The 25,852-nt window shown below is 36.0% G+C and overlaps 1 protein-coding gene across 8 annotated transcripts in view; it reads left to right on the top strand.

Annotated features, from left to right (window-relative positions):
• The window catches only part of RALYL (RALY RNA binding protein like), a 365,612-nt gene that overhangs the window by 308,682 nt on the left and 31,078 nt on the right, over positions 1 to 25,852 (top strand). For 4 of the 8 annotated variants that reach the window (XM_014870736.2, XM_014870740.2, XM_088176803.1 and 1 more), the window contains 4 exons: positions 738 to 770; positions 18,028 to 18,075; positions 22,457 to 22,620; positions 23,268 to 23,348. In XM_014870736.2, coding sequence (XP_014726222.2) covers positions 738 to 770; positions 18,028 to 18,075; positions 22,457 to 22,620; positions 23,268 to 23,348 — 326 coding nt within the window. The remainder of the gene's footprint in view (positions 1 to 737; positions 771 to 18,027; positions 18,076 to 22,456; positions 22,621 to 23,267; positions 23,349 to 25,852) is intronic. The other 4 variants (XM_014870738.2, XM_088176815.1, XM_088176807.1 and 1 more) reach the window with 3 other exon arrangements.

Below are 25,852 nucleotides of genomic sequence, written 5' to 3' on the forward strand. Positions count from 1 at the left end.
ACATACTAATGGTCTTATCATGCAGCTGATATCAGAAAACTCACTGAAGCCAGAACACACTTTAAAATAAGGGCAGCCAGTTGCAGATACCAGAGCAGGAGCACTATCAAAAAACATAGATGAGGACTCTGTCTGTCTGTCTGTCTGTGCTGGTTGCATGGAAACTGCCAGCAGAAGAGGCTCCAGGCAGTGTGCAGGTGGTGCATCCCCTCCCAGTGACAGCAGCCACAGCAGGGAGTGGGAGAGCACTTTCAGCCACTGAGTTTAGGACTGGGCATGATTCTGGATCCACCAAAACAGTGTCAACACCCAGATCCAGCACAGGGCCAGTTCTGGCAATGGGACAGAAGTTCTCATAATGATGAAGTGATGATGTCATTTGAGCATAGGATGCTGGAAACCAACAACAACAAAAAAAAGCAACAAAAACAACAAAGTATTTCTTGCTTACTCTAGCCATTCCATGCAAATAACCACACAACTCATGTGAATCTGTGAAATTCAAAAGGCCTAGATATGCTGCTCTATAGATATTTAATCTCTAGATCAAAGTCCCATTAGATAAATGGGATTTTTTCAGTTAAGTGCCTACTAAAATGAATCAGGCCCTTCTAATCATGTTAAATTGTGTCATTAAATAAACCTGACACTGAGAACAGCTGTTTCAAATTGATTGTATAATTGTTCTTAAACACAATAAATACCTATATTTAAAACTTTTGTTATTTACTTGACAGACTTGAATCAAAGGAGCCTTTCCTGTCCGTTGGGTAAGTAAGAATATTAATATTTTCCTGGATATTTATATATTCAACGACCATACAATATAATTGATGAGATTATGTTGACCATAAATATCCAATTTCAACATTATGGTTATTTACCATACTTAAGCTTATAAGATGTAGGTCTTAGTCAATAAAGTCAGTAGTCATGGATATTTGACTTCTCAAAAAGAAACTAAGTATGTTTTGCCTTTATTGACTAAACAAAACTTACACTAAAATACATGTAGGAGTTAAATGTTCCATTTAAAGGTAATTAGTTTATTAATTTATTTCCACTGATTTTATTCAGAAACCATTCTAAATATCATCAATACCACTTGTCTAAACCATGAAAAGATAATTTATAATGTCCTTTAAAAAAAAAACTGTGATACTTCAATAACAGAAATAAATAAAATTTATGAAATAGAGAAAAAAATCACATTTTAGTCTAATTATAGATCACTGCCCTGATTTGCATATTTCAGCCATAGTCTTCATAGTGTCACAGTCACTTAAACAGTTATATGTTCTCTATATTAAAACAAAAACTCATGATGCTAAAAAAAATATTTTTAAATGTGTCATATTCTAAAAAATACAATCCTTTCAAAAAATGTAGACTAATATATGTATTAGCTGTAATTATCTGTAGTCTACTTCTGAGTCTGAATTTCGCTTCTCATTCACAGTTTTCCTCTCAGCTTCTTTCTTTAAAACTTTCCAAAGTGTCCTAGCATTCTCCTTCCCTGTTCTCCTTCAGAACTGTATCTTTTTAATGTGTCTTTTTTTGTGCACTCATTTTCTTTTGTTCACACCATACTTTTTGCTATCAAGTGTATGAACAGCAGACAAAAGATCCAATAAAAAGTATTTGTTTAAGGGTTAGTTCTACCATGTAATTATCAGTAACTTCCCTTCTGTCAATAACTTTCATTACTCCAATTTGTAACTTATCCTATTGAGCTGGCTTTCTGGGGCTTCCACTCTCATAATGAAGTGATTATCTGAAAATATCAACTTTAAGATTAGAAAAGGAAGTTTCATGCCATTGTAGTTGAGGAGCAAAGTTCTAAGTACAAAAATCCAGGAAACAAATAAAAATGCAATATTAGAGGTTATATTATTTGTGACAAAATACTAAATCCTATTACTTATCATGATCTTAAGGATTATGCTGGCAATTTTAGCTTATTTGCCTAGGAGGAAGTATCATGTTTTAGCTTTGGGTTTGTTTCCATATGAGCAGATTGGTGGCCACTATGTAAATTATGTCCACATAGTTATTATACATGACGTTTTCTCTAAAATTGATTCCTCTTGGGAATTCTAATCTATGCAAATAGATTTAGCTTTTTTTCCAGAACCTTTCAGAAATTTGCCTGAAATGTACCTGAATTTTTTTATGCAAGTTCATGATAACAAAGATAGATAAAACCTCCCAAAATTATTCCATGTGTGCTTCTTTTGCCTTACACTTCTGTATTTCCTCCACCCCCAAGGAGGGCATCAGAGGGTTAGACCACCATGGTCTTAGGAGGGTCCCAAGCCAACATCTTGGTACTGCATGAAAGAGATGCTCCTCCTAGTCCTGCAAAAACTGGGGAGTTCTTTTTTACTGAGAGTTTAATGAGTTGTTGTGCCAGGATCTGTATCTAAAATTTTAGCCCAGACAGATGCAACCATCAGCCTTTTAAAATACAGTAATATTTGCAGAAGAAATGCTGACTTAACCACAATTAAACAAACACATGGGTGACCTTAATGGCTCTTGCAGCCAGAGCTGGTCAAAACAGCAATCTGAATTACTTTTGGCTGCCTACAGATGGTTTGATCCTGCACACCAACCTCATCTATCCTCTGTAACAGAGATTTGTTTCCACATTTTCCTTATGCTGCCTGCAGGACCTAATTAAGCTTTTTTATTTTGCTGTGCTTAAGCCTACACCTTCTTGGTACTTTTCCATTGCTAATTGTTTTGGCAGGAGAAGGGAACATGAAGTGTGGCAATCTAAGAATGCCGAAGGTTTTTGGGGTCTGCGTGCAGGGCTCCAATTGTCCTATAAGAGCTCCCACAAAAGAAAATTGGTTGGTAAAATGTTGCATTTTTCCCCAATCTCAGAAAGCAGACAGAGAGAAGCAGACCCCAGCTCTTGCTGTTGCAGTTTGAGTTTCGAATACAGGGAGAAAGCACCTTCTGTACTCCCTTGGTAAAGACAATTCCATTTATCATTCTTTCTATGCAATGTGCATAGCAAAGAAATAAAACCCATTCTCCCTTACTCCATGTGCAAGGCAGGGTGTAATTTGGTGCTGAAGCCATAGTAGCATCTTTAATGAAAGTCTCTAATGGTGGCATTCATGAGCAAAATTTCATCACATATGCAGTCTATTCAGATAAGAGTATCTGAATGCAATATTATGATTTTGGGCTAAAATGAAAAGTTTTATTTGATATTTGTGTTGTCTTCCTTAGCCTCTTAGAGGTGAAGATAAAATCCTTCGGGAAGGCTGAGATATTTGTTAGTGCAGAATGCTGTGACAGCCTGTAAGGGCACAGGATACTTCTCTCCAGAAATGTTATTTCCACACTTCTTGGGGTTTGTGTTCATAGTCAACATAAGCAAGACCAAGAAGGGTCTGGACTTTTTCTTTTTCATGTTATATAGCATTCATATTCCTGTAGGTTTAGTACAAAAAAGAAGTCATGCAAATGCCGAGTGCCTGGAAGACATTAGAGTCAAGAGTTTTGGTAAAAATCCACCACTGAAAATGTATCAAATTAACTTCATGCAGAAAAGTTTGAAAGGTTCAGACTTAAAAAGACAAACAAGCCAAGAGTTTGATAAAAAAGATATGGATACTGCAAAATGGACACTGTAAAAAGAACAACTAAATGCCAGCTCATAGTCAGTTCATCCTGCTGTGTAATACAAAGGATATATTATATTTTAAAAGTGATATATATTTAAAATACAAACATCTTTTAATTATCCACATCAGCTCTCCATAGTTGGAAATTTCCTAATAGTAATGATGCATAATTATCACCTCAACAAAATAGTTATCATTCTCTCTAGATAATTAAATTGGTTATTCAATTATTAACCAGTAGCTATTTCTTGGCAGCTGATTTATCATAGCTATCTGCATGTAAGAGTTTAGCACTTGATAAATTTCAGCTAATACTTCATGAAGATTTGTAACTGGTCATTGGTCTGAGCCTTAAAATTAAAATTTCATATTGTAAGGCACAGCCAATGCAACATCTTTTAAGGCCTGTAATAGTATTATATGGTGAATAGAGGCCATTTTGTAACTGTGTCTCACAGTAAATTCTTTGAATTATTGTTTTTGATTTCTAACTATAATTATGTGTAACTTCCATAATAATATGTGGTCAATATAACTTCAACACTTAAAGAGAAGAAAATTCCATCATAGCAACTAATAATTTTGTCAAACATGTAGAAATATTTATCTTCTCTTAGATATCATTTAATATGTCCCATAATGTTGAAAACAGAAGAGAGAGAGATACAACTGATTTTTTTCTGAGTCTTGTGAAAAGAGATTCATTTACTGCCAGCTGCAGAGAATGGTATTATTTCTGGATAAGCAGGCAATAGTGTTTCAGTGAGATGGTCTCTGAAAATGCATGTGTCATATACATCTGGTTATCAGCTGTGATCCAATCTATTCTGACTTTTTTTTCAACCTTTTTCTCCATTTGATTGATTTTATTGCTATAAGCAGTATAATTTTATGCACAGAGGGAAACATAAGTGAAAATTAATGCATTGTATGTGTTTATTTAATGATGAATTGTTGTCTGCCATGGAAGAAAGAAGAGAGATACAAGTGAAATTAGCACTACCTAATGCATTTTTTTTACATTCTTAGTGAAAACAATAGAAGTGTGTATAAACTACTACTTTCCTCACCAAGGTCCTCTTTCTAGAAAGTATTTGACAGTAGAAAATATTGAGCCATGCTTTTTCCAAATAATATCTTAATCACAGTAACTTTCAAACATAAGTACTTCTACAAGACACAGTAATTTTGTTGGACTCAGATACTTGGAAGAACTTGGAAATGCTTCTAAAATACAAAAAGTAAATTTCATTAATTTTCTTCCAGAAGAATAGTTCTAAGATACATTGAATAACTCGAATTTGTCACTCACACTTCTTCCTCTTGCATAGTAGTATTTTCTTTCCTGCAAGGCCATTTGCAGACCTATAAAAAATTCTGCTCTCATACATTGATTTGAGGAATCTCATTCTGCAGAAGTGAGATAGTTTGCATAAAAGCCTAGTCCTTGCAGTGTCCGTTAGGATAATACTCAGTCCACTTCCAAAATATGCAAGTTTTTTCAATTCACAGTCAGTTTTGGGGGGATTTGGTTTGCTGTTGATTTTTTAATAGACAATAAGTTGCAAGGCACAAAATAGAATGTAGCTAAGGAGCATCCTCTGTAACAAATTCCATCATTTTTGTTCCTCATCCTGGTTATCAGGCAGCACCAGTGGAAGGAGTTAACTGTTCCTACTGTTCCTACCCAACTTTTGAAGAGAGAGAGCTAAGAAAATTATTTTCCTTCAGCAGAGGAAAAATACAAAAAGAGGAGATACTATACTCATTTTTCATTGTTATTATGACACCAATAAAACTACCAACCAGAACATAATCTTGTAGCTCTCATTCGTATTCAGGAGCTGTTTCTGTGGAAATCACAGGAGGACTGAACACACTTGACAGTTATTTAAACTCATTGTTTAGACCCAGGCAGTAATTTCTTGTGCTTAAAACCACTTGGGCTTTCTGACTTAGGCAGGCAGTAGCAGATCTTCTGCTTTTGCAGAGAATAGCCTTTAAAACAATCAACTCTTTGATTATGTGTGAGGTTTAGCCTGGAGGCAAGAGGCACATGTCAGAGTTCTGCAAAGGCTCTTTGCTGGGTGAGGCTTTCATGGTAGTGCAGAGAAACAGGAGGGATTTGGGATTTGACAGCACATATGGATACCTGTGGAAGACACTGAGAATCTGCATCATTTAATTTTAGTTAGTAGTGCTGACATACGTCTCTTCCAATTTTCCAAAACCCACAAGGCATTATTTTAAGACTTTGAAACAGGCGTGAATACAGCTACTTTATAAATTTATAATTTCTCTTTTTCTTTTTTTTTTTTTTTTTTGCTTGAAGCTGTCCTACAAGAAGTGGTTACAAAGCTATTGTAATAATAATGATGTTGGTCCATGCCTGTGACCGAATTTTCAGTGGTTTTGTGACATTACACAATGTTTAAAGATCCTAGATTATGTACTTTTTCTACTGATCTGCAATCAAAATCTAATTATTTTATGGTTTCCCTATTTGCCTGATTTTTTTCATTCATCACTTCCACTTTCACACACAGAGGAATATATATTACATTAAAAAGACAATGAGTTTAGACAAATGAAAAAAAAGTTTTTTCTTAATTCATAATTCCTAAATTAACTTTCATTTGCAACAAATTCAAGAGATATTCATCTTAATAAATTCTTTTTTCCGTCTCTGACCTTAATAATATCAGTAGCAATGTTCTTCAGAATTGGGAAAGGCAAGAGCATGAGATGACTCTTTCTGGTTATTCTATTTCCTTCTCTTTTTTTACTATTTCTGTCTTCCAAGACTTCCATTTCCCTAGCAATTCTAGAAAAACGATAATATCCATATAATTTATGTGCTGCTTTAATGATGAACAATTCCACAGCACTGAATATTTGTACTGTCACCTATGTACCAGATAGCCAAGAGGTTTTCTAGAGGAGGGAAAATTATGCACAAGAGAATGTTTCTGAAGGGAGTTAAGGCAGCTGAAATATTCAGGGAGTGAAGGACTGAAATCTGGGAACATCATAGAGAGGAAAGTCAAGGGAAAAGGACAACTCAAAGAAACAAAAAGGGAGATATTGTCTTACAAATGGAAGATGGAGGGATGAGGAAGGACAATATATGCTAGGCATGTACTATGACTGTGAAACAAAACTACATCTAATTTGCCTTTTTTTTTTTTTTTCTCCCAAATGGCAGTGACTGACTCATGACTTATAGAAAATAGTGTTTGAAAAGGTCTATGTTAGCAGTATTCCTATTTCCTGTTTCTCAAGTATCAACATTGCATCTTGCCACAGCAATCTATATGGGCTTCTGTGAGTATTCAGTATGAATAAGCTTACTGAGGCAGTCATGTGCAGAAATATCATGAGACCTATCTCCCCACCCAAAATGCACCTGAAAATTGAGTGTTTTTCATCCTTCTTATGGCTGTTGCATATGAAAGACTTTATTCTCACAAGTTTACAGATCATTACAGAGAAGTTTTATTTCAATTTCTTCCCCTTGATAGATATATTGCAGGATATCATTCTGAAGTTTTATATTTTGAGTTTTAAAATCCCCATAATGCTGTACAAATCAGTCAGCCTCTGTCTACCCCTTGCTCTTCTGCCTATGTTTCTCTTACTACTTTTATACAATAATGACAATTGAAACTCTTCCTAATATTAAGTTCTTAGCATGCTAGGCCTTAAACAAATATTTGGAGGTGATGTGATGGCCGATCCCTCTGATTCCATGCTTGAAATCAGTTTGATCTTTGTCACCAGAAACTGAAATTTGATCTAGCTAATCTAACATCTTACTTGCACTTGAGCTAAAAGAGAAAGATTTTCTTAAAAGAGTAAACACCAGAAAGACAGGCAGTGCTGCTATGTGAATTTGTACTTGACAGTCTGCTTCCCTCCCCTCTGTTGTAATATAACTGGCAGCTCCTTGATAAAGAGATTTCTTCTTTGGAGTTCAACCAGCTGTGATCATAGCAATCAGTCAGTGGACTTGCTTCAAAAGTTATTGTTCCACACCAGCCTGTGTATTCACTGGCTTTCTAAACAGAAGAGTCAGGAGCAAGAAAGGAGGCAGTGCAGAAACAGGCATATCAGAGAGAAACATTGCTTATGCAGAGCAAATTGGAATTTACCAGTGTCTCTCATGTTTGTTAAATATTTTTAAAAATATAAAGCTTCAGGCTCGGAGTTATTGTCTTTAATGTTGCTCTTTAAGTAGCCTTTTGTGTGATACCAAGGAACAACTACTCACATCTTGCTTTACTGGATCATTCAGCTGTGCATTCGCATACTGTGGTATAACCTTAATTTGAAATAAAATCACAATATTTCCTGATATTAGGCAAGTTTTCAACTAATAAAATGAATTGAATCATAGATTATTTTCTACAAATTTATCTTGGTCTGAGATTTGACCTTGTTTACAAACCACTTTCCAACTACTTTGGTATAGTGATTTACACATCATAATTTGAAAAGAAGTACGATTGCTCAGGAGTATTGATGATCATATTCAATAGTCTCTGTTTGACATAAACTGGTATTGATTTGAATGGTCTTAATTTTGGCTGTTTTGGTTTCAGTTTCTTTGGGATTAATTTTTGCTTAGTTTTAATTATGAATTGCAGCTCAAAAGCATTATCCATTGAGTTCAGGGATTTTTTTTAACCTCAGTTTCAGGCCAGATTCTTATAATTCTCACCATTCTTCAAGCCAAATTTCAACTTTTTCTACATCAGCCTTACATGATCTACATTTATGGACAGGTTTAGCAGGTTATAACAACTTCAGTGCTGATGTAGCTCAAAAATAAACTGAATTAGGTCATATTCTGCCTCATCAATGGTAGGATAAGTTTTTCTTCTAAGTGTTTAATTACTGTCCTTCAAATTCTTTCACTTCTAATGTCTTCAGCTTTGGTTCTGAAATAATTTACTGATCAGTTTTGCTCAATAAAATGAAATCATTCCGAATATATTAGAGCATAATGAAAAGCTGGAGAATAAGCCTTAAATGTGAAATAGAAATAAGAGTGAATCTGTCATGCATGACCAGCAAACTTTGAGGGTTGTTTTTCTTTTCACTTTCCTCTAATCCTGTATACCAAAAAAAAAAAAAAAAATCCAAAAAATAAACATTCTGAGCCCTTCACACTTGATCCTGTAGCCTTTATTCTCAAGAATAAGGATGGAAGGCTGAATCAGCTGCTGTCCTGTAACCAGCTACTTTTATCAAAGTTTATGATAGCCACACAGACACCAGGAAGTAGTTGTAAGTACCAACAATTATAAATTTTCATAGGATGACAGAATGATTTGGGTTAGAAGGGACCCTATAGATCATCTATTTACAACTAGTGCCACCCACTAGACCAGGCTGCTCAAAGCTCAATCCAATCTGGCCTTGAACACTCGCAGATATGAGGCATCCACGACTTCTCTAGGCAACCAATTCCAATGTCTCACCATTCTCACAGCAAATTTCTTCCTAATATCTAATTTGAATCTCCCCTCTTTCAGTTTAAAGCCATTCCCTCTTGTCCTATCATGTAGGGACATACCTTTGTCAAAAGTCCCTCTCCAGCCTTCTACTTTTATGTACTGGAAGGCTGCTGGGTTTGCCAGAATATTTTCTTCTTCAAGTGCAGCAGTCCCCAACTCTCATCCTGTCTTCATGAGAAAGGTGTTCCAGCCCTGTGATCATCTTCATGGCCCTCCTCTGGACTTGCTCCAACAGGTCCACATCCCTCTTATGTGGAAGTGCCCCATATGGGGTCTCATGAGAGCAAAACAGAGGGGGAGAATCACCTCCCTGACCTGCTGGTCGAGTTCCATGATGAAGCCCAGAATACAATTGGCTTTGTGGGCTCTGAGTACCCACTGGTGACTCATATGGAGTTTCATCTCAACCAGCACTCTCGATGCCTTTTGCCAGAAGCACTTATTTACCAGAAAGTAGCTACTAGTTACAGCCTTGTTTATTTTCTTGCCGTCTAAATCAAGGGACAGAAAGTACAGAGAGTTTTCCAGGCAAACTATGAACAACAAATAGTCAAAATAAAAAACTACCAACTTTCAGACTTCATTTTTCACATGAACTGTTTGTTCTGAACTATTTGAAAGTAGATAACTTCATAGAAATTAGGATCAATATACAAAGGAGGAAAACTGAAGCATTTCTCAAATAATCTAATTCATACTGCAGATCTATCCTTTCTTGGTGTACAAATGGGTTTGGGATGGAAATGGAAGCTGCAACTTCTGAGACAGTGAAGTTATTGAAACAAAACTGGAGCTCGTTATTGTGGTTTATATAGCAGTATTGTGCCAAATTGTTCCCATTTCTTTAGCAAAGAGGGAGCACCCTGAGGGGTATTAAATAAGGCTTTGTTTCCTTGCAAAATGAATCTTTTCACTTATACATACACACACATATTAATCATGGTTATACTTTAAATCTGGAATCAAGTATGATTTGGTTTCAAGTCAACCTTGTCTAGGTGTCAGTAGTTAGGTGTATTTCATATTCTGGATGACTGTTTATAGGCTATAAAACTAAAACTGTCTTGCTGTGTAGAGCATTCACAGAAAAGTAAAATTCCAGTCGTGTAATTGTATAAGGATGAGTAATGGTAATGTGGCTTTGCTGGGAGAAGGCAAAAATCATGCAAGGAGAGTTCAGCAAGAAGGTAACAGAGTGCAAAGGAGGAGTCAGAGAAAGAGACCTTAACAGTGTTCATTCCTTCAGAGAATCTTGCGGTTTGGGAAGAGATGCTGGAAGCAATTCTCAGAATTAAATTGCTTTGGTAGCTTAATTCAATAGACTATATAAAATAAAATTTAATCTAAGGTGTGCCTCTATTTTTAAATTCTAATGTGCATTTCCCATAGTGGTAAACAACTTGAAATTATTATTTTTTTTAATATTTACTAGACATGGTTCATAAAAGTGCAAGAAGAGCCCTCATCTGTCAGGGACTCTCACCAGATAATCCAGGGAAAAATGTTACAGAAAATGGGAATAATGGAAGCATAAAGTTCCACAAGCCCTGTTTTGTGCAAATTATAGAACCACAGAATGGTTTGGCTTGGAAAATACCTTAAAGATAGTCTAGTTCCAATCTCTCCTCCCACAGATAAGGGCAACTTCCACTAGACCAGGTTGCTCAAGTATTAGTATTATGTTCTTAACAGACAATAACAATCAGCCAATGAAATTTGCCCATCTGCTGCAAGTAAGTTGTCAAAATTTCAAACTGTGCAACTGTTCCTTGGAGCTTAAAACAGCAGTATGAGAGTCTCCAGGGGAAGTACTGTAACATCCAGAAACTGTAAGGGAAGAGATCACAAAAAAATATGTACTGAATTCCCCAAATTTAGTGTGAGTTGGCTCTTTTTTTTTTTCTCTTAAGATGTAGCAGGCAGAGTGGAGCATTAGTTTGCAATCAATTCTACTACCAAAATATTTGACAGAGTCTGCAACATGTGATTTTTAAAAATGTGACTATCGTATTTTAAAGGAGCTTAGACATGGGAAACTGATTAAACTCTTCATTAGATATGCTCCTCAAAAAAATCTTCAGTGAGGGAAAGAGAAAATAATTAATACCCCATAATGTTAGATGTCCTGACAGTGAATCAGAGAGTGGAGCAAACTCTTAGAATTTGGAGGTAACCATAAAGAAAAGTGCCAGGCAGAGTAAAGCAGGAGAGTATCCAGACTGCAGTTTTCCATGCTATGGAAGATGAGAGCACAAGTGGATGAGGAAACCTGAGAAAGATCCCGTCCTAATAAAAAAGGCATTACTCAAAACAGAGAGGCATGGAAACTCAGCTCTTGAGTTGGCTGAGACATTAGAAAAGTAGGTGAAAGAAACCAGTATGAGGGTTCCTTAAGGAGAAAAAGTCTCTTAGTCAGTGTCAAGTGATAATTCTTGTAAATTAGAAAATATGTATAGGAAATTTTCAGCTCAATGATTCATACTTGCCTCATACCTGCATGACAAGAAATCAGCAGCTCTTCCATATGTCCAGCACTGTATAGGGAAACTTCAATACCAGTGTCATGACAAGCCACCAGACCCTCTTGCCACATACTACACTCAGGTGAGTCATCTGGGACAAAAATCTTTCCATTTATGAGATTAAATATAATAAAAAAGTCCTGACATATCATATTTTTTTTGTCATAAACATCCCTTGATTTCAACAGCTTTATTCTGGATTTACATTGAGGAAATTTGGAGTGGTGACATTTGAATATCCTTCTGTACATCAAAAAGTCTTTCCACCAATATTTTAGGACTTTCCATGGTTTGTGACTTGTTGTTCCCTTACACAAAATAAATCTTGTTTTCTTCACAGTGTATGCAGAAAGTGAATGAACACAAAGTCTTCCAAAGCAGAAGTATTAGGAATATTTGCCAAAAATCAAGAGAAATGTAGTCAACCTAGCAGTGGTCTAGAGGATACACAGCTGGTTGTGTGATGCACAACTCTTCTTTCCACTCATCTCTGAATAGACTGGAATTGAATCCATTTCTGTGCTTGGTTATAGAAGAATCTCCTTATTGGATGCACTTTCCTTGGAAATTATTACACAGTGGATCAGGAGTAAAAGAATGCTTTTGTAGATTCACAGGATCTGGTATTTTCATTTGTAGTGAAACTGCACTTGCAAAGCATTGTCTTTGGAAAAAAATTTGTATGGCTTGACTTCACAACTTGTACTCAGGACACTGAAAGTTCTGTCTCTTTCACATCTCCATTTTGCTGCTTTAAACCTTGATTTGCTCAATCCAAAATAATTACATTACTTAGTAATTTAATCAGTAAACTTGATGTAAATGGGAACAAAAATTTAACTTAAGCCTTTTGATAGTTTGAAAAATGGAAAGGAAAGCATGTGATGCAATTTTCTAGATTTTTTTTTTTCTTTTACAGGAACTCTGACATTGTCACATTTCACTTGATTAATTTTTTGTGAACCGTGATTTTGTGTTTCATTCAGTGCTTCTAAGACAGCTTATCTGAAAAGTACACAAAGTTTCAGAGTTCTGTTTTTGTAATCTTAAATAGTCAGTCTTTCAACTCCAGTGCTGCCACTATGACTTTAATTTAATCTGTTTTTCAGTGAAATACTGTGGAAATACTAAGCCCATCACTTAATTCTATACCTGTCAACAAGAGTCTGCTGTAGTTGTCAAACCAAGTCAAATGACACTCCTTCAATGTATAAAATATTATTAACAAATTGGATAATCAATCACATGTGTGTGGTTTGACAGTAGTACCTTGAACTCGCTGAATTTAAAACAAATTCTTAAGAGGCAGGACCCATTTCTCTTGTACTAGGGAAGAAAAAATACCATATGGACATTATGAACTCTCCAGTCAGACTATACAATTAAAAGGCTCCTTGGGAAATGGTTGGGCCACTGGAAATATGTTTTTTGCCTTCCTATGAAATGTTCCCATGGGAAATATAAATAATTGGGCATGTTTTTAGATGACAGAAAAATAGTTTTGCAACAGGAGGAGAAAGGTCAGGGAGATATGAAGTAGATTTACACAGGTATCTTTACATTAAAAAGCTACTGTTTTGTTTCTAAAGAGCATCAGGACAACATTGTTTAGCACAGGCTGTGCCTGCAGCCACACTAAGTAGTTTTAATTAGGAGGAATTCTATTACTTAGCCATAGAGAAAATTGTTGGGGTTTAATTTCGCCTGCATCACTATTGTCTGTCTTGCTTCCATAAACAGCTCTGAAACCAGCTGATCCTCAGAGTCTGAATATTGATCTCAATGGCTTTGTTCTTGTCTACCTCACAAGCTTTCCCTAATCCTCTACAGGAAAATGTCTTAGTGTTTTAATTACCTGATTGTATATATGTGACTTTGAATATCACCCAAGTTTTGCCTAAAATTCAGGTTGCACAGTAAGTTCAACAGTTTTCCCAAAATACATTTCACTGGGGTAAGAGTTCTTGGAAGAGAGGATGAGAGTAGAGAAGAAACATACCTAGAGACAGAAAAAATACAGCCTAATCATATTGCAAATAAATTCTACCTAGTGCCTGCAGAAAGATACTTTAATGGAAAATGAACTACTGTATGTCAGCTTTTTTATGTATACATGTCCTCCTTGGATAAAATGCACCTCTTCAGATTAGAATTGCAATCAACTTTTCAGTTTCACAGAAAAGAAAATATCCATTTACAGTATTACATTCCATGCTGCACTTTTTGAAACTTAACTCCTTATGTTTTTGACGCTCAGGAAAAATATATCTCACTCTTATTAATTGAATAAATGTACAGAATTAGGAAAAAAACACAAATTAACTAATGGTTACAAAATTACTATGAAATTTAATCCTTAATTGAAATATACAAATACTGGGTTATGTTCAATTTTTTGGAATTTTGGGACAAGTGATTGGGGATTTTGGTGTTAAGCTGTTCTTTTTAATTATACCTATTTGCCCTTATAACTTCATTATGGAAATGAATATAAAATACTTCTCTGCAATTATTTTTCCTCTTCCAGCCCACTCTTTTTTTCCTGTAAATGTCTAATATATTAGTTGAAGGAATCACTGAAAAAATTTACCTTTTGACAGAAAGTCTGTCAGCAAAAAAGCAGGCTCTGGGGAATATTCCCTTTCTCTGCAGAATATACAGCCTGAACTGCAAAACAGCAGTGTCCCTCCACTTCTATCAGCATTCTCATCCTTAACTAAAATTGAATTTTCTTTAAAGTAAAGGTGAGATTCAGCCCACCAATTTGATTCATGTCTGAGAGTGTAGGTAACCATCCACTGAAATCTCCACCATTTTTTTCAGCAGCTTATGAAAGTTACTTCCTCTGATGGATTTTCTAGCAGGGAAATTTCCATCTCTCGATGCTTCTTCTCCAAATCATCTAGTTAACCTCACCAACTTCCATTTTAACATCATACCAGTTTAGACTGACTCTTTTGTTCTCAATAGGAACAATTTCTAACACTTTTCCCATGACACGAGAAATTACTGCACAAATGATTGGAATACTAGTTTCAATTATTAAGTTGATATGTGCTTCCCAAAAAGAGTTTGATTGAAGGAATATTGCTTTTATATTTAATATTTTTATTCAGGCCTCACAACAGAGAAGCCACTGACAGTATAAATTGTGATAGCACTGTCAATTAAATTAAGATACATTATGCCTGGTTTGTCAACACTTATGATTTAAATATATCTTTGTACCTGTGGAAAGAAAAAGCAATATTAGCTAAGGCTGATTTAAATGGAAGACAAAAGTGTTGTTACAGAAAAATAACAAAAGGTATTTCTGCTCTCTTCTTCATTAACTCTTCTAAAGTTAGAATAATCCCACAGAAGTCAGTTACACCACTAATGTTTGGAGCTAACTAAGTTAAAACAGGATGTGATCATTAATTTATAAAAGCCTTTGGAGGGCATAGCATAGAGAATGGAAAAAAGATTGTACTTTTGTAATAACATGTTTTCAACATCAGGTGTATAAAGGCATAATAACATCCACAAGTTTATTTCAAAGATGCAGAAGCATAACACTCTGCCTGCTTGGCACATGTACAACTGCTGACATACACAGGAACTTTGAATATGTACAGCATCATAGCTCTGAAATTATGGTCATGGGGGAATCATTTATCCTTTAGGCATACACAGTTTTAAAGATATGCATAGTGTTAAGTGAAACCAAAAAAAGACAGCTTGTACAAGACTGTCTTGGTGATACTAAGTTAGGAAAAGGAGCCATGACTTTTGCTTAATAGAAACACTTTTTATTGATGAATTTTCTTTGCCTCGTTGTGAGACACACATAAAGCAGTGTCTTTTACTGTCTAGTGCATTAATACCAGCATCATGCACACGGTTTTACTGTTAATATTGTAGAGATGGCATATGTTTGTGGGTAAGTAATCTGCCTGTTTACACTGCCATTAGGAAACTGCTGACTCCCACCAGTTCACTGGCTTCTTTAAACCTTTCTCTGCTTCTGACCTGCTGAGTATTTGGTATTCAACACTGTGTGAGTGATTACCTGTGGCCTCCATTACACAGGCTGTTGGGTTGCTAAGGAATAACTCTCAAGAGGTTAAGAGCCTTGCAGTCACGTTGATCTCAGTGCCAGTGATTATCTGTGCTAATTTTCTGCTTGGTGTTATACTGCAGCACTGACCAAATCTTATGTCTGTCCCTTGACATGCAGAAGTAGGAGCAATTATGGGTGTAGATGGAGAGATGTACTGGTGGCTTTCACACTATAATCTCTTCAACCTATTATTACAGATGAAACATCATCATTCAACTTAAAATTTTCATACCCATTGGGGGGCCAGCAGTGCTTATTCTGTCCTGTAAGCCAGAGCTGAGTTACTACAGAAAAATATAGTCATCCTTCAGCCTTGCTCTAACTGGTGCTGGTGAATTATTCCTCACCAGCTTCATGGTCTTCAACCTTGAAAAGTGAATTTGTCCAGCCTTTATGCAAATTAAATAAATGTCAACTCCAGGCGAAAGGTTTCATGTGACAGGGCTTTTAAATGTAATATTTTTTTCTTCAAATTGTCTGTTATCTTCTACTTAAAAATACACACATTGAATATTAAGTATGGGCTTACTGAAGCTATTAATCATTCAGCTAAATAAAATCACTAGGAAGCTTGAATAGCTGTAAATAAAATAATAGCTTTGATACCTGCTACTTCTTAGTTTCATGCAGATTGGAGTGAAATAAGAGCTGTCATATACTTCAGAAAAAAAGACTAGTTTTGCATTAAGATATAGAAACCTGATCATTATTATTTAAAACACTAGTCTACTATTATTTAATGATATTTTGCATCCTCTGCCACACACAGCTTACCTGCTGCTCAGTTCTAGTCTCTCAGGGCTGTTTAATTTAGTAAGTGTTTCACATGAAATGCATCTTAGGATTTCCTTTCTCAAATAAATTACAAAAAGGGCCATGATCAACTGCAGCTCTCATGACCTTCATCTGCAATATTGTGCACATAGAGAGTATAACTTATTCTATTATTTGCAATTGGGCAAATTTCACTTTCATGTGAAAGAGGCGTGGCAGAGATGAAAATTGTCTCCTGAACTGCTTTGGTAGAATTCTTGACACATTCTTCAAATTATGCACTGAAATCCCCATTTTGCTCAGTGTTCAGGAGCAGAAATTACCCACAAGTTCATTCCCTGCCAAGAAAAGCTTCTTTAATATGTACCTGATCTTTAAGATCTTTTCCAACCTATATTACACTATCATTCTAAAATGTCCCTTTATTTTCAGGGAAAGTTTTTTTTTCTGTGCTTTGTCCTTTCTACCTCTTCTACCTTTTTCCTTTCTCACTGAAAGCTTCTCCTTCTTTTGTGATAATTTCTACACGCTTTTCACCCTTACTATTCATACTTGTCCTTTTCAAGACAGTGAAAAACTTAGAATATGTGTTACTAGGCAGTGTAATAAACCCTTGTGACTTTTCAGTAAAGAGCCTTTATTGGCTCAATGGTTTGTTGGCTTGGGGGGTTTTTTTTGGATATATGAGATAGATAAGACTTTTTTGCTATTTCTTCATCACAAAAGCAGAAAGTAGCTAATGGAATGCAAAGCCAGGAAGATCAGTCTGAGATTGACATTGTTATTGACAGCTCAAAAATAGTTTTCTCATGGACTTTTGCAATTTCACATGTATTTTATTCCCTTGATGGTGCCTGTCTTTTCCCAGATTGGTATGTATATTCCTTCCCAAACCTAAGAGGAAATGCATCCCTGTAAAATTTATTTAGCACTTATTTTTTTAACTTTTTACTTTTTCTCTTTTTGATGAAATAATTTGGTGGGCTCAAGGATCAACAAGAAGCCCAATCCTTTTCATGTTTATTTCAAAGTAACTGTCTTAGCTCACCTTCTCACTCATTTCCCACTCTTTCATGTATTTAACTGTCTTCAGACTCCACTGACGATGCTGTGTTAGACCAAAAAAGAAGAGGGTGTCAGTTTTGGAATGCTAACTTCATTTGATCACACAGAGAATTACACTATAATGATCCTCTAATTACAGAGCTGTCTCACTGTGTTAAATCCTTGCTGTATGTGCTGTCAACAGTTTACATAGTTCTGTGTGCCCCAGACTTCACATTTCCAAATATACAATGATAGGTGACAACAACATTGACAAGCATAAAGTACATTGTACAAAGGAAGTGGAAGGACTTTAAAGAAGGGATAGAAATTTGAGAGTAAGCCAATATTACCACAGAAGCTTTAATCAGTGTGTATTTTCCTATAAAAGCAGTTCATTCTTCTTTTTCTGTGTTTTTCCACAGTGGTTATGTCTTTGATTATGATTACTACAGAGATGATTTCTACAATCGGTATGTGTGCCTATATTTTTGTACATCCTGCATAATTTCTAATGTTTGTTGACAATGTAATCCCATCATTTGGTTAAACAGGCCAGTTCTGATTTTATCTACTATTCATTGCATTATTTCTATCATGTATTAGAAGGCTATTCTTAATATCTCACAGAGGAGATTACCACCACCAAATTTATGCTTAGTAATCTGGTCTTTTGATTTTATCCTTCTCTAAGAGCTTTTGGGGCATTTGCTATGCTGAACAGTTTAATGGTGATTTAATAGAGTTTTTCAAGGTTTACTTTATCTGTGATGTATAGTGGCTGCAAAATTCTTCAGTATAATATTCCTAGCTTTGTCTTTTCATCCATGTGTGTGAAAAGATACATTGTGTCCTCAAGAATGTTCCAAGAATGTTTAGCAGTCCAGAAGAACTTTGAGAGAAGCAAAAGCGCAAGCTGAGCAGTGTGTTCCTATAGGACAGAAAGAATTTGGATGCCTGAGCAACTGGAGATTCTGCCTTGAGTAGTGACACACAGCTTAGATCAGCACTGTGAAAATGTGTTTATTCAGATTTAGCAGAATCTCCACAACACAGGAGTAGCATGAATGATCGCAGGTAACCAACTTGTTATCCAGCAGTGCTGTGTCTTTGCATTACAGCAGCTTGGTTTGGTACAGGACAAGTGAGTCAGAGAGGACCAAAGCATTGCTCCACCAACCTGTTCTAATCTGATATTTCTTTTATGTGAAGCAATGGACAGTAACAGGAGAACTGTTTACACCAGAAGTTAAGTTAGCATGTGCTATATACCTTTCTGTTTAGCCACGCAGTAGGAAAAGTGTAGAAACAGTATTTTCATGTTTGTTTTCTCCAGATGTGGGTTCAATTTGAGCCACTAATTTTGGTTTTGCATGTAAATCACCATACCCACTTTGGACTAAATGTAGTGAGATATAAGTATGTGAAGTAAAAGCTATCAAAGCAGTTTAATCCTGCTCATTTCAGCCTTTGCAGCAGGAGTAGCACATGTCCTGTAAAAAGTTAACTTCCATAGATATTTATTTATTTTTTCCAAGATTACAGCTCTGAATTTCATCTGTAGAATTGTATGATTTTAAACAGAACAGTGTTTCTCATCTATGCCACACGAATATTAAAGTTGTATATTTAGTTTTTTCCTTAATTCTGTTATGGGTAGGAGAAATTATTAACTGTAAGGGTTACATTTTTACCAAAAAAGCCCCAAACTTATTGAATGTTAAGGGTTGTTTCTGTGGATCTTGGTATCTCTCTTGATAATTGTGTTGGTATGTGTCCTGGTTTAGGGCAAATTCGGGAGGAAACCTCTGAATGGGGTCCCTCTAGGAGACAGATTCAATCAGTCCCTCCCCCATTTGGTTCGGGGAAAAATATTTCCTTGGAGAGAAGTGAAAAAAGAAGAAACTGTTTATTTAACAGGCAAAACACTTCCCAGCACAAATATGAACAATACTAAACAGCAAAACCTCTCGCTGCTCTTTCCGTGGCTGCCCGGCTCACTCAGGCTGCTCTCAGTCCCTCCTGTGCTGGGGAATGTCACAGCCCAGGCCAGGCGTGGTGGGACACAGGTGTGAGCTCCCGGTGCTCTTCTGGGTTTTCAGTCCAGAGCAGATTCAAACAGTTCCAGGAAAAAGGAAAAAAAAAACAATCCAAGGGGCTTCTCTGCCTCAGCTAGCCCGAAAACTAACCAAGAGCAAAGCAGAGCTCTCTCTCTCTCGCTGTCCACTGCAGACAACACAGTCTGCGTGCAGGAACGCGGGGAGCCCGTGCAGTCTCTGATAACAACTCTGCACTTCTTCTTTCCCCCCTTCACTCCTGGAACCAGTCCCAAAGCTGCAGAACTCAATATCCAACACCAATAGAGGTGATTTGGGGTTACAGGCATCACACAGTCACCCCAAGACAGTATGGGAAGCCACTGACAGTGAAATGTATCCATAGAGCTATTCAACAGTATAATTTTTTAATTTAGAAGTCTTTCAGAATTAAGATAGCAGAACTTTTACGGTAGAAAACCTGGATATGAGGTTGGCCCCTTAAGGCTGGACATGCTGATCTTCTGAAAATGAAAACCATACAAGGTGAACAGCCTCTTTTATCTAAAAGTTGATGGAAGGAAAAGATGAAAACCTCGATATAGTAGTCATGGAAAAGAAAATTCCATGGAGAATTTGGTGTAAGAACTATTTATAGGAAATATAAATTAAGAAATACAGTCATGATTCTTCGAATTTTTGAGCTTCTGAAATTTCTGAATTTCTATGCTTTATCCTGAACCATAGATCTTGTTTTTTACTATTTCAACCAATTAATAATATTAACTTTTCAGCCTCCCTGAAGGGAGAATATGTCTTTCTTACCTTGACTAAAGCAGTGATGGAGTCAGAAAAGAATCTCAAGAATGGATAGTTCTTTAAAATAAAATCTATATGAAGATAGATTGGCAAGATCAGAACTGTAAATTTAGAAGGGTAACTGAAGGAAAAGGCATAGTTGTATGCACACTAGTGATTACTAGGGAAACGAATTGCTTCAGAACTGAGCAGCTCTCTTTATTATTTCTCATATTACAAGCACAAGAAAAACAGGCACAGTACTTCCAAACTATAAATGGAAGCATTGTTTTTTTTTAAATAAAGCATATTTTTGAAATATATAGAACATGATAAAACAAAATACCAAGCCCAAAACCTTTCCATAATTTCACAAACAAAAGTAAGAATAGATAGATAACAGTCACTTAGATAACTGTTCTTTTATATATTTTGAGAGAAGTAGGCATAGTTTCACATTTCACTATATTATCTAAACACAAACTATTGGAAGCTAAAAATAATTCACCTTTGGACTAATATTCACATTATGAACATTTGCAGCACAGCTTATAAGGCTTCAGAAACATTTTTTCCAGTAACATCAACAAGGAATTTGTGACCAACCTGCAGATAATTTATATGATAAATGATGAGTGACAATAAACACTAATATTTGTGTTAAAAGTAGAAAACAGTGGTTTAGTGTTCATCTTCACACCCAATTTTTTAGATATGCTAAAAGCGGATGGAAACTGCACATTTGTGGGAATATTTGATGCCATGGATTTCAGTCAGTGAGTGTGACAGGATCTCTGTGTCACATTTTGTAGACAGCTATAGAAAAGGAGGGAGATGGTTACACTGTGTGTAGGATTACAGTACAGACAGAAGTGTGGTTTGATTTAAGCACTTGGTATGTACTTGTCAGAAAATGGGTTAGAAGATGTAAGTTTGACTCTGCTTCCTGTTCAGCATACTGTTAGATGCTGTGGTGAGTGAATTACTTGTTTCTTGTGTGTCCCTTTTCAAATGTATCTATCTGCCCAGCTAGGTGACAGTATAAACAACTGTGAAAATTATACAAAATTATACCTGCAGTTATAAATTCCATAATTACTACTTGCAAGTAAATTTGAGAATATTTTATGAGGATGTTGCTTATCCTCTGCTTGAGACCCTGAACCAGAAATCTTTGTTTTCTGAACCTTCTTCTCCTGACCTATCATATCCAGAACCCATATCTTTTATGTTCTAAATATATCTGTAGCTTTGATTGCCTTTTCTACTGCCTTTATTTCCCTCTACACAGGGGTTAGTTACCTACTGTTGATAACTGTATTTTTAGGATTAGGCAATTCTGTTTGGGAACAAAAGTTCATTTTTGTCATAGAATATATTTTATTGACTGTAGTGGTAAAAGTATGAATATCTGCCTGCTACAGTGGTGTTGGCTTGAACTTTTTTTTTCTTTATTAGGCATGCTTGGGTATTTTAGTATTTCTACACCAACTCATTCTTCAATAAAGAGGACATATGAAAAGACTCTTGTTATTTCACAAACTCCAGGATATTTGTTTACAGTAATAGTTGTCTTCAGGAAAGTTCTCTTTTGTACTTTACTTTTACATCTTAAAGAACAGCAGATAGAAAACTAGAATTTAAGCCATGCATGTAATAAAGGAGTTGAAATGTCACAACAAAATGTACTGCTGTTGGCTGTGAACAATGAAATGATGTGGACCTGTGGGAAGCAAGTTATGGATTTTCCATATGGCAAATAGCAGAGTCCTGTAATACATCCTTCATTTAAATGACACACAAAAAGTCTGAGCTGGTCTGTGCACCAGTGTGTGACTGAAATCTGAATAAGGCACTTAATGTGCATAGGTCCTTGAAATCTAATTTGACTTGATATGAAGTGATTACGGTTTCAAAGGGTAATTTTCTCAAAGATAACATGCAAATTTAGTTGACAGAGCTCCCATGACATGAAATCATAGAGGGTTTTATGGAGTCCAGCTGACTTAATGTTTTCTAGGTTGTTTGATTACCATGGCCGCGTTCCCCCACCGCCCCGTGCAGTGATTCCTCTCAAACGTCCCCGTGTGGCTGTGACAACAACTCGTAGAGGCAAAGGGGTTTTCTCCATGAAGGGAACATCACGATCCACTTCAAGTGGGGCTTCTTCCTCAGGATCCAAATGTGAGTTGCTCATCTCAGTTGAATATTATTGAAACAATGATCCTAGCAATTTCTGCAAACAGGCAGCTTCCACTACATAGCCCTATTGCAGTCATTTCTTACCCTAAATCTCTAGCTTGAAAAACTGGTTTGATTACCAAAGCTTCAGGCCTTTCCTGCAAGCCAAGGAGCACATTGATTACATTTTTGAAGGAAATTCTTTCAACATTTGACCTATTCCCTTGACCTCAGAAAAAGTCTCTTTAAAATCTCCTCTCAACCTGATTGCTCATACACCATGAGATCCCATGAACTGCTGGCAATAAAAAAAAAGATAATAACCTTTTTATAGACAGACAGAGACACATTGATTTCTTGAGGGTTGTATGTAAGCTGGTGGGGGTGGACTGGGAGGAAGGCAGGGGAGGTTCGGTTATGTATACTTTTTTTTACTGGATTTCTTTGAGTATAGAAAAAGGCAAAGTGTCTTTGTCTGTTTTAAAGGTAGTTCAAAACAGGTTTAGCAACTTGGGCTTATTTAACCCTTCTTTAGTGAGTTGGCCCTAGAGAGCTGATGAATAATAGGCATTCCCTCCTTCAAGCTCACCAAGCTCCCCATTCCCTAGTATGTCCCGGGAACTTCATCTTCCTCTTCGTGCATCTTTCAGCACCCACCCGTCTTCCCCTGCCCCTTATGTGGAGTGATACTGTCCTTGGAAGCGTCACTGGAAGACGAAGAGAAAGATCAGGTAGGGATCAGATATTAGAAAGAATGAAGGAACTTCAATAAGTCTTTTGCAGTGCTAGAGTGGCCAGCAAAACATCATCATGTCTTACCATGAAATAAGTGAACCCATAAACAGTACATCTTACTGCCAGGGGAGTTAATTATGGCATGAACAGGACCGGGTCATATACTCTGAATAACATATTCAAATCTTACATGTTAGTATCAAAGAAAGAAGATGGACCTTGTAGCCCATTAAGATCCATTCCTGATCCTATCCTATGATATGGCCTGATGATATCAGGGACCTTGCAGGAAAACATGTAATAAACATGTAAATGCATGTGGCTGAAAAAATGGATATGTGGTAAATACAGCTAAAGATAATGTTGTAAAGTCAGGAACAAGGAGCTCAAGACATTCCTTGGAAAAGATAATGTTCTTACACAGAGGCTCTGTTGAGTGTACAGTTAAATCACTTCCAAGTCTCCAGGGAATTAATGGGCTGGATGTCCATTACCACTAAAAAGACCTTTGATGCCCAACACATGGGAAGACATCTAAATTTAGGTGTCATGTTATGAAGCTCACTCAGACCCTAAGAGGATGTTTGGGAGTAGCAACACTTCCTTTGTTCTCTGGAATATGAACATGAGTCTAGACATTTTCATACACACCTTGAAGTAACCCTTTCTCCAATACTTTAAGTAATAATAAATGTTTTCTTATACTATTTTAAAAGGAAGAATGCAGCTCAAGGTCTTCACTTCAGGAAATTTAGAACTTAAATTACTTTGTTAGTCCTTTTCAGTCCTTGGTTCTTTGGGTTTTCACACAGTGAATCAAAGCTTTAGTTAGATCTCATTTGTTCATCATTTACTATTGTCTTATCTATATGAATAGTTAGTAGCATCAGTGAATTCAAATGACTAATTGTCCTAAAGTATGCAATAATAAGAATGGGCTTTTTTGACTCACTTTGCCATGAAAAGAGAGTTTCTTTTCAGATCGGTTTTTAATATATTTTTCTTATTGTCCAGAACAAGAATAACTATAAAATTCTTCTGGAGAGCTGAGGATGTTAGTGTTTGTATCCCAGTAGGATATAAGGAAAAACTCTCATTCAGAAATCTGAATTTCTATTGTAGTGAATGAGACAGATAATATTACATTAATGTAATGTAATATTTGTTCCTCAGAACTATTGCAAAATTTGCTTTCTTCTGTATTTCAAAAATTGCTTTGTAATACTGTGTCAGGACTTAAATAATGCATAGCATAGATTATATGACTCAACCCTAGTCCACGCATACACAGGCACTGTTAGAATATTTTCAAAACAGTGCCTGCAAAATATGGCAAATATTGCAGAAACTGTAAATTATTTAATGGAAGAGCAATCAGGAGTATCCAGATCCAGACAGACAGTGTTATGCCCCAGCAGAGGTAACCTTCAATGTATTCAGGTGTGATCTGAATTCTAAAGGTGCCAGTCTTAGAGCTCTAGGTGACAAGATCATCCTTGAATCCAGCTCTTTAACTGAAGGGAGAGCTGCAAGATGCATCACTGAAAACATGGGCTGACATTTTGACCTTTGTTAGGTTTCTATCCTCAATTCATTACAATGACAATTGGAAAAAATGTAGCAATTTTTTATTGTGATGAAATAAATTTCACAAAATATTCTTTCTGCTTGCAACATATCTCTAAAAGGAGTAAGACACACCACTATACAGATTTTCATGCTTAATTTTCCCATAGAATTACCTCCATTTTTGTCAATTCCAGTCAACCCATCATAAATATAGAAATATGATTTTGTTGACTTGGACAGGGATGAAATCAGCTTCTTAGAAGACCTTTATCAGAGAAATAGTGGAGCCATTCCCTTAAAACTTCAATTAAGAAAGTAGAGAAGGTATGTTTTGCAACTTACTTTGCCATTTTCTTGGAAAAGTTGGTAATATTGAATTGTGGGGGGAAGCAATTTAATCTTTTGTAGCCCCTTACTCTACACTGCTAATCTGAACCCTTGAACTAATTCACTGTCAAATTCTAATGTTAAATTACTGTTAAGTAAATAAAGGATTTCTTCAATAAGGAGAAACATATAGTTCATGGGAAGGAAACTATTTTGAGTTTTAATGAAATGTAAGACCATAAAACGCCTTAATTGCAAGTTTAGAATTAACAATGTCAAACTGGTATTGACTATGCTTGGAAGATTTCACTCCTATATAGCAAAACTCTCATGAGATCACCTTCAGATGTAAGTAGAAAGCTCATAGATATAACTGTTCACACTCAGACTGGATCCAGAAAATCAACCCCATGGGTCATATTAAAGGTCAGAATACAGGAGAACACTAAGTGAAATCAAAAGGACTCACTTCTGAAAACAAGAAATGCAAAGGCAGAAGTTTATTGTTGTGCAAGCATATTACAAAAACATGGTATCAAAAATGCCTTGCTGATTGATGAGCACATCTGCAAAAATAATATCTGCCAGCACAGTAAACTCCTTT

Source organism: Sturnus vulgaris, chromosome 1, assembly GCF_052056855.1.
Source record: "Sturnus vulgaris isolate bStuVul1 chromosome 1, bStuVul1.hap1, whole genome shotgun sequence".
Classification (NCBI taxonomy): Eukaryota; Metazoa; Chordata; class Aves; order Passeriformes; family Sturnidae; genus Sturnus; species Sturnus vulgaris.